Raw genomic sequence first — 12,851 nt, 5'->3', positions numbered from 1 at the left:
AGTTTTTGACTGTTTTACAGACCCATTGGGATTTATTTGTATAGATGCGTGGCCTCACTGAAGCTCTGGCACTATTTTTCACACACCTCAGTGCCAGGGGAAGACTTTTGTCAGTTACAGCAATCTCGCGCTCCCCTAAAAAACAAGGTGCTCAATGCTTCAGGAACCTTGCATAACAGTGTTTAGTGCCTTGCAAAACCTGAGGTGCTGGAGAATATTTTGTAGGCTGCATGCCATGCCGTTTTGTGAGAATAAACATTGAGAATATTATGCAGGAAGGAGTTGGTGAGCTGAGTTCTTCAGGCCTAGGTGCAATAGGAAATGCCCTGCGGTGGGGCAGATCTCTTCTGTTACGTATCATGAGTCATGGTGTTCAGGGGCAGCCCTGACAGTCATCCCACCCGGGGGCAGATGCACAGAGCTGTCACGACTGTGTTCCTTACAGACTTCTCAGTGGTGCTAGCGGAGGAGCCTGGCGTGTGCCCTGCTCTGTGTACAGCTGGGGGTGGTGGGTGCTGCTGCTCCGTGAGCCGGGAAAGTCGGCAGCCCCAACCTGCAGCATGAACCAGAGCTGTGACCAGGCCTGTGGGTTGTGACAGCGCAGTCCTGGCTCCGTGCAGGTGTCTGTGCAAGGAGCAGGGCACAGCTGGGTGCTGCTGAGCTGCAAGAACCCCCAAGGTTCAGAGCTGGATGCGCGGCTGCAGTGATGTCATTCCCACTGCCCTTGGGAACACCCAGCACGGAACAGCTTCTCAATACAGACCAGCAACAGAGCAACCTCTGCTTGCAGCTGCACCCTGTCAGGTAGGAGCTATGGCATGGCTGGAAGAGGAAGCGGAGCGCTTCCCTTGCCCAATTGGTGGGACTTTGTGCTCCTCCTGCCTCACCAAGATGCCCTGGGCAGAGTGAGATGGCAGCAGTGTAGCCATGGCAGTGTTTGCCTCCAGATAGTCACTGCTTTAATGACTCATCCCCGAGAATGCGGTCACGTGTGCAATCTCCCTGTTTCCCTTTGCCCTATTTCATCTGATCCTTTGATCTAGTTATGTAACCTTGGGTCCAGGTCCAGAAGGATCTCTGAGGAGTTGCAGGTAATGTGGGTTTGCTTCCAGCACAGAACCCCCTGACCTTGCCTGCAGCAGAATTACTGCTATGGTAGCAGCGAACCCCTTTGCCTTTAGTGCTCACATGTGACATTTCTTCCATTCATCGCATAAGCTGTGGCTGCCTGCTTAGCTAGCACACGTACAATTTGCTGGCACTGCCATTCCCAGGGATGCTGAGCTGCTCATGCTAGTTTTAGCCTGTTGTGGCTGTTGCTGGCACTGGGCAGGGGCACTGGAATGTCTGGAGTGAAGCTACAGAGTTGGCCCAAGGCACGTCAGGTCCTTGTCACCTCAATTTTAATAGGTGATACTGATGGTAAAATTAATTTAAATAGATGTGTTACACTGGAGGCCAAAGAGGTGCCTGTAGTGCTGTACTGAGGCGTCCTTGGCTCCAGCTCTCTGCTCTGTGAGAAGGGGTGCTCTGTATCTCCAGGTACCAAGGCATTACAAAATGATGCTTGATGGTTCAGTGTTACTTCTGCATTTTTTTCTGCTGATGTCTTTTTCCCCTCTTTCCTTCAGAGTTCTGTCCAAGAGTTGTTGCAGTGCAGTCATTAGCTCATACACATGCTGTGAGCAAGAAAGCTGATGGAGAGATGAGGTTTGGGGTGTCTCCTCCGACACAAGGGGACAAGGTGCTTCAAAGAAGCTACTACAAGGCTTGTCAAAAACAGTTTACTTCAAGGGAAGCTTTCAAACAGAAAACACTTCCATTCTGTGCTCTGCAGACTTTGTCACTTGGCAGCCTGTTGAAGAGCCAGATGACGTGGAACACAATGTCATTTTGCGTAGGACTTTGAGACTGAAGTCAGGCACTAAAGCAAGCCTGAAAATAGGAGAAGGCAGGGGAAAAGGAGTCTATAGTCTGTAACACAGAAAGAGGATTGTCACTTTGTGGTTTCTCGAAAGAGCTTGCCAGAAAGTAGCATTTAAATCATGAGAGTGGAGTCTGGTGATGAAAGTATGGGGCTTCCTGATGGGCCATGACCCAGTGTTTGAAGCAGATAGCAGTGTGTCTTAGCTTGGAAGATAGTTACACAGGTGTCATGTAAATGGAAGCTCTGTGTGGACTGAAGCAATCTTACCCTATTTTTTGTAAGGACACTTCAGGGCCGTGCTGAGTAGGATAGTCATGGCTTTTACTGGAAAACAGACCCTTCAGCATATGATTTCTTAACACTCCGAGTGGCACTGTTAGGAAGGACTCCAGATTTGGCACGAGTGGATTCCCATACAGCTGAAATCCTGATGGGTGCTCTTGTAAAAACCAAGAGATGGCTTGGCACAGCTGTTCTCATGCCGTTACCACCTTGTCTCTGCAGACCAACCCCAGGAAGCTGTGTTCAGCAGTGACCATGTTGAGCACGCAGAGGATGGAGAATGGCAGCGCTCTACTTCAACTACCTCATCGCAGAGTGAGCGGGCAGAGCGACTCTTGCAGAACCAGCACAAGAGCCTGGCCTCTGGGGACACCAAAAAGAAGAGGGCTCAGAAACCGTCTCACATGCGGAGAAACATAAGGTGAGCGTCAACAGGACAAGAAGTAGAGTCCTGTATATTGCCATATTGTATCATGAATGGCCTGGGTTGAAAAGGACCACAATGCTCATCCAGTTCCAGCCCCCTGCTGTGTGCAGGTCGCCAACCAGCAGCCCAGGCTGCCCAGAGCCACATCCAGCCTGGCCTTGAATGCCTGCAGGGATGGGGCATCCACAGCCTCCTTGGGCAGCCTGTTCCAGTGCCTCACCGCCCTCTGGGTGAAAAACTTCCTCCTCATATCCAACCTAAACCTTCCCTTGTCTCACTTTAACACCATTCCCCCTTGTCCTCTCACCATCCACCCTCACACACAGCCGTTCCCCTCCTGTTTATCCGCTCCCTTCAAGTACTGGAAGGCCACAATGAGGTCTCCCCAGAGCCTTCTCTTCTCCAAGCCAAACAAGCCCAGTTCCCTCAACCTTTCTTCATAGGAGAGGTGCTCCAGCCCTCTGATCATCTTAGTGGCCCTCCTCTGGACTCCTTTGGGTAAAGAGGGAGTTTTGTAAAAGCAGATGGCTTTTTTTTCCAAAGCCTTTGGATTTCAGCAGTGGCAGCAGTGTGTTTTCAGTCTGGAGCGCTGCATATGGGTGCAGATTCATTTGGTATTTCAGAAGAGTGAATATCTAATTATGGAACGGATTGCAAAAATCAGCTGTTGGCTGCTGTTTATTTAGACATTTAATTAAAAAATAGCACCATCATTAAGTAAATACCCAGTTTCAGATGTGTACGTGTGATTTGTTGCTGATGATTGTGTTGTAAACAGCCTAAAATACAGTCCTACCTCTGTCCTGGAACACACTCACTGTGACAGGTGAATGAAATGCTGGAAATCCATTTCACCTGAATTTTACGAAGTAGCAACTGATTGCTTGAGTTACCACTTACACTGTGGGATAGGCTGTGAGCTGGTAATTCACCATTACATTTTGTTCAGAGGAGTCATAGTGGAGCGGGGATTCCTGTGGCAACAACAAGTGGCTCTTCTGCCTGTATGGTGCTGGTGATCTTGGGTGTGTGTTTCACCTGGTGCAGGCGGAGTTCCTTGAAGCTGAAGCAGTGAGCACAGAGTACGCTTGGAAGCCTGAGACTTGCATAGGATGGAGAAGCTGTCCCTGCAGTGGCTGCCCACTGGGGGCTGGATTTTGCCACTGCTTGGGCTCTACCTCTTCTCTGGCAAAAGAGCCCTCATTTCCAGGGCTGCAAATTGGAAACTGAGAGTGGAACTGAAAAGAGGAAAGCGACTTTCAGAAGTATGGCAATTACCTGGTGGTAAAAGTGGCTTTGAGAGCGGCCTTTGGAACAGTGGTGTGAAAGCCCTGAGAGGTCCTGCTTCCTGAAAACACTGAAGCAGATGGAAGTCACGACGACAACTTTTTGTGGGGGAACTGATGCCTTTTTTCCTCATACTTTGTGCCCTATCTATTTGTAAACTGGATGGCAGTAAATAATGCTCTTTGAAATACTGCTGGTCTCTGGTAACCTAGCTTAAGTGTATTCTTACCCACTCATGTTTTTTCCTCCTTTTGTTACTTCTTTCAAACTCTTATCCTTGAGTATCGTTGCCTGCAGCTGGGAAGCAGTCTTGAAAGAGCTGTAGCACTGTCTGTAGCTTTTGGCTGTGGTGTTTGTAGTCACTAGCTGACACACGACTTGGAGCTGGTCGGTCTGTTAAGCCAGCTGGACAGCTGTTTGATTTTGTTGGAAGCAAACTGAGTGTAACCAGGCTGTTTCTCCATTTGCTTGTGTGTTCAGAAAGCTATTGCGTGAGGACCAACTAGAGGCTGTGACAAAGGCAGCCCAACAGGAAGAGTTGGAGAGAAGGAAGCGTCTAGAGCAGCAACGGAAGGATTACCCAGCCACTATCCCAACCGTGTCCCCCGAGTTCCTTCCTGGTAAGCAGTGGGAGATGCCACCTGAAGCAAGAGTTTTAAGGATAGGCATTTCGTTCCACTTGTGAGCTAGTTGTGGAGCCAGATGCTGTGGCTGCATGGTAGAAGGTGGCAGAAAACTTTGCTTGAAGGTATTTTGGCTGGTTAACTGTGTAAGCAGGGTAGTGGAACAGGTCTCTCTTGTCTTTCCGACTGCTCTGGAAGCATAAACAAACTGACTTGACAGAAAGGCCGTGTCCTTGCTCTAGATCATGTTTGTTCTGTGAGTGGTCTGGTAATGCGTGGATCTGGTACTGGGACAGCAGAACAGAACACTGGGTGTATGTGTGTTCATGTAGCCTTATCCTTTCTAGCATGTTTCAACAAGCAGCAAAATAATAGGCAGTATAAATGGCAAAGTATTCTCTTCTCGCAATGGGAGTGACCTCAGTTCCTGGCAGATAACCCTGTGTCAGGATGCAGTTCGACGATATGTCGTCTTGCATCATCTTCTAACCTGGATCACTGAAGTGGTTTTATAGCACAGCCCCTCAGACTGCTGTGCAGGGGCAGAGGAGTGCAGCTGGGCAGCCTGTCAGGGGACTGGGAGTTCTCGGGTTGGCTTTACCTCTTGGGAAAATGTATAATGTCTCTGAAGTTCAAGAGTTTAAAGTGTTTTGCTTTAAAAAAGAAAAAGAGGAACGGGAGCTTAGAACACTTTAACTTGTGAGGAATAGGTTGCAGCCCCAGATGAATATGGTTGCTTACTGAGTCACTGCAGCAGTTCTTATCTGGCCCTGTTGATCTTGCCTCTCTCACCACGTGGGAATACTTGAACATACCAAAAAATGGTCTCGATCATCAAAAGTTGTTTATTATCATAAAGGATATAATTATTACAGTGTCTCTACTAACAGGCAGAGGCAGTTATTATGCCTTCTGCAGTTGGTGCTTCTCTGCTGGATGAAAAATAAGATTGGAATGAAGAAAAATGAAATGCTTTTGTTTCTGAGACAGAAACAAAGGGGGAAGGGGGTGACTTCAGCATGTGTATGGTCAGTGTGCCCCAGCCACGGCGTGCAATGAAGAGCATGCCATGAGCAATGGGTTATTGTTTAGGTATACTGAGAAAGAAGGCGACTGTGACCCAGGAAGCTGAGTCATAGCAGTATTTTAGACAGTGAGAGTCTGTTATGGAAAATTCCAGGACTAAGTTATTGGAGCAAAAATGGAAGGAAATACTGTCTGGTTTCTGAACAGTTTTGTCTCCTTCTCCGTTGTTATGAATTACTTATTGTCATGTTTGTAGAGGACATCATTTTCAGAGCAGCAGAGGCTACCCAGCTCCCCCCTCAGGTCCTTGCTGAGGAAGTGATCTGCCTAGACAGTACCAGCAGCGGCAGTGAAGATGATACTAAAGGAAAAAATAGCATTAAAGATGGTAAGTGACCAACAGTCTCACCCTTGTCTTCTCACAGCAGTGCCATTTATTCAGCCACAAACTTCCCGTGTTTCTCTAGTCAGATGTTCCAGTAGGGAATTACTTTGGATTTTTGTAGGTCTGTTTGTTTCCAAATACATGGCCAATTTTTGCCTTTGAGTCCTAAATTGACACTTCTAGCCTGGCCCATCAGGCACTGTTGCAAGCTTGTATTTATTTCTGCTGTATAAATGCTCCTCATTTTGCTCAGTGCTCTGCTGAAGAATGCTTACATGAGATGTGGCATCATCTGCATCTGAGTATTCAGATCTACAGCTGAAAGCAGTTGTGTCCCTTGTCCCAGATGGGTCTCGCCTGATTGCTTTATACCACCCCAGTACTTCTGCCTGCACTCTTTGGCAGTCATTAGCACATCAACAGATAGCAGTGCTTGTCGGGATTTGGGAAGGAGAATGTAAAACACATACAGGAACTACTTCATGTTCTGCATGGCCCAGCTCAATGAGTATTCTCTAAAGCAACGGGAAACTCAGGGAAGCCCCAGTTTTTATACGCTAGCCTGAGAGGCCTCCTGTAGGCCTGTGTCCTGCCTGCTTGCTCAGGGTAGGTCACTGGGCCAGGGCAGCGTTGCAGAACACGGTGGCCTTATTTTCCCCGTATGAGTTTTTTTCCAAGCGTAACTAACACTGACGTCACGTTAACCTTTGCCCTTATCTCTCCTGTTCTGTGTACAGAAGTGATTGAGCTGAGTTCAGGAGAGGATGATGCCCTCCAAATTGTGGACAGCAGTGACTCTGGCAACGAAGGGGAGGAAGATGGCAGCGAAGAGAGCAGCGGCTCTCATGTGAATGATGCCTTAAATCAGTCAGATGCTCTGGGGCAAGTCATTGTCAACATCAACCATCCACCAAACGAGGAAGACATTTTCCTGGCTCCCCAACTTGCACATGCAGTGAAACCTCATCAGGTAGGCTCTGTTAGACTTGGGAGTGCAAGAAATTCAGGCAGACCAGCTCTGCTATTGCAGCCGAATTTCTTTGGTGATATCTGTGACCAGTCTGGTTGCAGTGGTTGCAGCTGTGGACAGTCAGATGATGAGGAGAAACTGAAAGAAGGCCTGGGTTATGTGTAACTGTTGTAATTTGTCTGCTGTTACCATTTGATAACAAAAGCCCTTTGCTTTTATTTCAAGGGCCCGTGCTCATATTCGTAGAATCGTAGAATCTCCAAGGTTGGAAAAGACCTCCAGGATCGTCTAGTCCAACCGTCCACCTACCACCAATAAAACTCAATAAAAACATAAATAAATTGTTTTTTCTTTATTCTGGCTATACTTGTAACAAAATTCCTTCAGCTCTCAAAGGCAAAATATTTTATTAAGATCAGAGTTCATTGGGAAAGCAAAGTTGTTTCTTATTGGGGTGTAGCCGTATCTGGAACAGATGGGAGAGTTTTCTTTACCTATTAGATGAGCATTTTAAAAAATGAAATTGTGTCTACAAACAAACTAACCAGTCCCAATTCAGTTTTTCTGCTTTTCTCTCTAGATTGGTGGGATCCGATTCCTGTATGACAACTTGGTCGAGTCCTTGGAGAGATTTAAAACCAGCAGCGGGTTTGGGTGTATTTTAGCACATAGCATGGGCCTGGGCAAGACCATACAGGTCATCTCTTTCTTGGATGTACTTTTTCGGCACACGGAGGCAAAGACTGTTCTTGCCATTGTACCTGTAAGTGGTCCTTGTGAAGAGCTTAATGATCACCTTCCCTGCTCTGCTTCTCTCTTTGTGTAGAGGTTCATTAGTTTCCCATCTTACATCATGCTCTGTCATGCCCTTGCTGCTCTTTTCCCCATTTAGTTCCTCATGTCCCTGATTATGCGTGCTCCTGTCTGGGCACAGCAGGGAGATGTTCCATGCTCTCATCTCTGCTGTTAAAATCCTGAGCAGCTCAGCTGGGTTCTCAATCCTTCCATGGCTAACTTTTTCAGGTGAATACGCTCCAAAACTGGCTAGCAGAATTCAACATGTGGCTCCCAGCACCTGAAAACCTTCCTGCTGATTATAACTCCAAGGAGGTCCAGCCTCGCACTTTCAAAGTCCACATCCTGAATGATGAACACAAGTAGGTGCCTGTAGAAGCCCTTTTGAACTGTTAGACTGTCTTGAGGAACTGTTAGGAGAAGAATTACTGTTGCAGACTGCTATGTTTGGGCTAATTCTGTCAACTGTCAACTCCTGGATCCTTCCCACTCTGCTTTTCTTGTGTAATGCTGCTATGAGGGGAGGATTTTGGTAATTAAAAGAGATTTACAGAGATTTGCTATTGTGGATTGTTTGTATCTTGTACTTTCTTCTCACTCTGCTTACTCATCTTTCTTTTCTTCCTTTCGTGCTGAGATCAGAAACTCAGTTGTCAAAGATAAGAGCTAATTCTGCAGAGAGGAACAGAAATGCTATTGTTTGTTTCTGGCTGTACCTTGCTAGCCCTGTCAGAGTCCTGGGACTTTTGAGATGTCCCCTTGTACCATGCATCTCTTGTATTTTAAATGTTTGGGTTTTTGCCCTGGGAATTTTCACACACTGAAGGATTCCTCTGCCCTACACTGTGACTTTCTATCAATTGTGTTGTCCTTGAGAGATTCTGGCAATTGATGCAAAGAATCCTTTTCCAGGAAGGAGCAATAGCACTTACAGCCTGCTGTGGAGTGTATTTTTGGCCTGTGCATCTCTGCTTCTTTCTAAGGCATTTGTCTTGCATGTATCAGGACAGGGTAGTGGTCGTTGGGAGCTCCCAGCTGTGTTCATACAGTCACGTGTTTTCATCCTCACCTCCTGAGTGCAGTGTGCTATGAAGCTGCTGGTACTGCTCCAGCCATGTATCTACTATTGGATGAGCTTCTGTAGGCTCTGGGGAGCTTGGATGAGGACAGTGTATCTGAACCAATTCTAAGGTGGGTAGCAGGGAAGGGAGAGTGGAAGGACACTGGAATTGGAAGAGACAAAAAGGTGTAAACTTAATAAAGGGTCACAACCGTGTGCATTAGCACCTGATTGCTTTTGTGGAGGCCCTCTTCTCAACGGCTCTTTTAGAAGGATACTCTCAACTTTTATATGCTTTTGTGCATGACAGACTTCTGCAACCCAGTTCCTGGAAGGATTTTTCAATCTCAGCCCATGACCTGTGGCATGCCAAAAGGCCTTTCTTCATTTCCTGTATACCAAATTGTCTCTTCAACAAAAATAAACAAATAAATAAATTGAATAAGTGAATAAAACGCCACCACCACCAAAAAAAACAGTGCTGCAGCAACTTCTTTATATTCCTCTGTCTAGTTTGATGCTAAAAAGTACTCTAATTAACTTAATTAAGATCAAGTCTTTCTCGGCAGGCTCCAATCCAGTGGTTCAAGTTGAAAGTGGAGACAATGCTTACAGCCTGTTCTGTTTGTTGGTTTGTTTTGCAGGACTACGGCTGCACGTGCAAAGGTGGTGAATGACTGGGTGATAGAGGGTGGTGTGCTGCTGATGGGATACGAGATGTACCGCCTCCTTTCACTGAAGAAGTCCTTTGCCACTGGAAGGAAGAAGAAAACAAAGAAGCAAACTGGACCTGTCATTATTGACTTGGATGAAGAAGACCGGCAGCAAGAGCTTCTGAAAGGTGGGAAGTCAGGAGAGAGTGTGTGTTCCTGTTGTCCAGCTGGCTACCAGCTCTGGCAGTACAGGGAAACAACCTACAAATTGCTTATTTCTGGGAGCTAGTAGTGTGAATAATAGTCAGCCCTAGCCATTGGCAGTAGTTAGTTTGTTCCTTGTAGGCAGTCAAATCAGGGCGCTCTTTTCACAGTCGATGTATTTGTGATCACCTGCTTCCTGCCTGTAATCCAAGGGCTGTTAGGTCTATTCACTATGTTTGGCTAGAAGCCACAGCCCTCCGTATCAGAACATGTCTGGAATGGGGTGTTCTCTTCTAGCATCCCTGACATGATCAGGCTTTGCTGGGCAGGATTGCATCTTTGAAGAGAGTGCATTGTTCAGCCCTGGGTGAGTCTCTCATTCTGCAAGTAAGAGTGAAAGACAGTACCCTGAGCTTGGAGATGCCTTGTGTGAACTTTGGTGTATGACCCAAGACACCCAGCCTGATGTGATGCAGTCCATTTGAGCAGTAGTCAAGGGGCAGCCATGTTTGGTCGTGACCACATCATGCTGAATGGGAGCCGGTGTTACTTCCTTAGTCAGCCTTGTTCCGTGCCACCCGTGAATATCAGTTTTTGTCTTTCAGAGCTGCCCCTCCTTTTCTTTTGTGAAGTTGGTGACGGTGTAAAGGCAGAACTTCATCTTGCTTGTCTCAAACTAACGCTTAACGTTCCTTGTCCTCAGGGATTGAGAAAGCGTTGTCTCGCCCCGGCCCAGATGTGGTCATTTGTGATGAGGGGCACCGCATCAAGAACTGCCATGCCAGCACCTCGCAGGCCCTGAAGAACATCCGCTCCCGGCGGCGGGTGGTGCTGACTGGCTACCCGCTGCAGAACAACCTCATTGAGTACTGGTGCATGGTAGACTTTGTCCGACCCGACTTCCTAGGCTCGCGGCAGGAATTCAGCAACATGTTTGAACGCCCCATCCTGAATGGGCAGTGTATTGACAGCACCCCCCAGGACGTGCGTCTCATGAGGTATCGCAGCCATGTCCTGCATAGCCTGCTGGAGGGCTTTGTGCAGCGGTGAGTCCACGGGGAGCTGCTGCTAGTCTGCTCCATGCAGCTCGGTCACCCCAAGCCAACCTGCTTGATGGCTGAGTTTATGCTGTACAACTCATTGTGCTGTCTTCCTGGGCTTGAGTTTTATCCTTGCCAGTCTCCGTTGGGGGGACCTTAAGCATACAGAGAAAACCAGAGATGTTCTTAAGTCAGTAGCTCTTATTTCTCTCAGAACCTCTGTCAACTGCAGGGTGTTTTTATGGCTCTGTTTTGCCTTGGGGATGGAAGTAAAGTTAGTTTGTGTTGGTACTGAACACACATGTAATGGAGAACAGCATGTCTAACTGTACAGATTAACCTCAAGCTTATTTTGATGTCTTAATTTGGATGTGCAGTCTTTGATATCCTTTATATAAGGATAAGGATCTGAAAGTGTTTCGTGAACAATCAGTTACAAAAAAAGTGACGGTGCCTCTGCCAACCTGGAGACAAATTGGCTTTGTTTCTTGGTCAAGGGTTCTGAGGTGCTGGATCAGTGATTTGGATGGAGTGTCTTAGTTACTGGCAGAGCTAAAAAGAAACCTTAGATCTCAATTCTGTTTTTCAACTGCCAAGAAAAAAAAAAAACCAAGACTTCCATCACACTCCTAACACTGTGACCTGTGCTGGAAGATTGCAACATTTGAGATCTCTGTAATTGTGCTTGCTGTTAGTATTTGGCTGCAGGGAGAGTATCTCATGAGTGTCATGCATTAGAGAAGCATGCAGCCAGGTGGGCAGGAAGTCAAGATCATGCCCTGCAGGCAGCCACAGAGATTGGGAAATTCCCTTCCCTGTATTTATCTCTCTTTCTTTATTGTCTCCGCAGGCGGGGGCACAATGTGCTGAAGGTTCAGCTCCCCTCTAAGGAAGAGCATGTCATTTTGGTTCGTCTGTCAAAGATCCAGAGGGCCCTTTATACGGAGTTCATGAACCGCTTCCGAGATGCAGGCAACAGCGGCTGGCTGGGACTGAACCCACTCAAAGCCTTCTGTGTCTGCTGTAAGGTAGGTTTTGACAGGAGTTGCGAAAAAAAAAATAATACATATATGCAAGGGAAAGGCAAGAATATGGATCAAAACAGGAGACAGAAGTGTGGTTGGCCAGGTCCATCCTCCCCCCCCAGTGTTCTCAGCGGTGATCCAGCAAAATTGTTATCTTCCCTTACAGACCTGGCATGCAGGATTGCTAAACATTGTGTTCAAATCTGGGGAAGAAACCTGTAGCTGTCAGCTGAACCAGTGCTGGGCTGATAGCGTGACTGGTTGCCTGCCTCAGTGCAAATAGCTTCCTCCGTGTTTGTGCTGTGAGAGTCAGAGTGGCACTGTGTTTTATTCAGAGGGAAAAAATTGGCAGCTTTACAGTCAGGAGAGCCTTGGCTAAGACAGCTTGTACCTTGTGTTGTGGCAGAATCGTGTTTTCTATTTTTGCTCTCTTAATGCAGTCAGGCTGGTTTTCTCTTCAGTGCCTTGCAGTTCCGCGTGGGGACGGTGATGAGATTATCAAACTATTAATTCTGTCCTTTGAATAACTCTAGGAGCTTTCAGTTCCCAAACATTGCAAGGTAGCAGGCTGGCACAGGCCTAACCATTGTCTTTTCTTACCTCTTCAGATCTGGAACCATCCTGATGTCTTGTATGAAGCTCTGCAAAAGGAGAATTTAGCAAACGAGCAGGACTTGGATGTGGATGACCTTGGCACAGCAAGCACTAATTCCCGCTGCCAGCCTCAAGGAGTTAAAGTCAAAACTGAGAGTAATGCTTTGGCATCACCAGTTGGAGAAGCCACCAACAGCAAGTTCCTCCAGAGCGTTGGCTTCAACCCCTTTCAGGAGAGAGCAAATCAGGTTGTTACTTATGAGTGGGTGAGTACCACTGCTGGATGATTCTATATTTGGCAAATTGCAGGACACGTAGACCAGGCACTTACTCTTAAAAGCTGTGCCTGTTTTCATTAGGATGGTTTTTCTGAAGCAGAGCAAAGAAAAGACTCTCCTGTTTGAAAGCTAAGCATTTATCATCCATTTTCTCTGCCACAGAGCATCTTGATGAGCCTGAGTGCATGGCACTGGGGGGGACTTTTGTGACGCTTGTGTGACTGGAGCACGGGCAATATACTTAATTGTTTTTATTGGACCAAAAAGGCTATGGA

The 12,851-nt window shown here is 47.0% G+C and overlaps 1 protein-coding gene across 5 annotated transcripts in view; it reads left to right on the top strand.

The window, feature by feature from the left end:
- Positions 1-12,851, top strand: part of RAD54L2 (RAD54 like 2) — a 53,423-nt gene that overhangs the window by 30,154 nt on the left and 10,418 nt on the right. For 4 of the 5 annotated variants that reach the window (XM_042823534.1, XM_042823530.1, XM_042823531.1 and 1 more), the window contains 10 exons: positions 2,432-2,630; positions 4,404-4,543; positions 5,829-5,960; positions 6,695-6,927; positions 7,508-7,690; positions 7,951-8,084; positions 9,427-9,623; positions 10,343-10,685; positions 11,530-11,707; positions 12,313-12,564. In XM_042823534.1, the coding sequence (XP_042679468.1) occupies positions 2,432-2,630; positions 4,404-4,543; positions 5,829-5,960; positions 6,695-6,927; positions 7,508-7,690; positions 7,951-8,084; positions 9,427-9,623; positions 10,343-10,685; positions 11,530-11,707; positions 12,313-12,564 (1,991 nt within the window). The remainder of the gene's footprint in view (positions 1-2,431; positions 2,631-4,403; positions 4,544-5,828; positions 5,961-6,694; positions 6,928-7,507; positions 7,691-7,950; positions 8,085-9,426; positions 9,624-10,342; positions 10,686-11,529; positions 11,708-12,312; positions 12,565-12,851) is intronic. The other variant, XM_042823532.1, reaches the window with a different exon arrangement.

The sequence above is a fragment of the Centrocercus urophasianus genome, unplaced genomic scaffold (assembly GCF_019232065.1).
Source record: "Centrocercus urophasianus isolate 14NV4802_14NV808 unplaced genomic scaffold, USGS_Curo_1.0 seq_22, whole genome shotgun sequence".
Taxonomy (NCBI): Eukaryota; Metazoa; Chordata; class Aves; order Galliformes; family Phasianidae; genus Centrocercus; species Centrocercus urophasianus.
The sequence above is the reverse complement of the archived record's forward strand: the minus strand, read 5'-3'. Positions and strand labels throughout refer to the sequence as shown.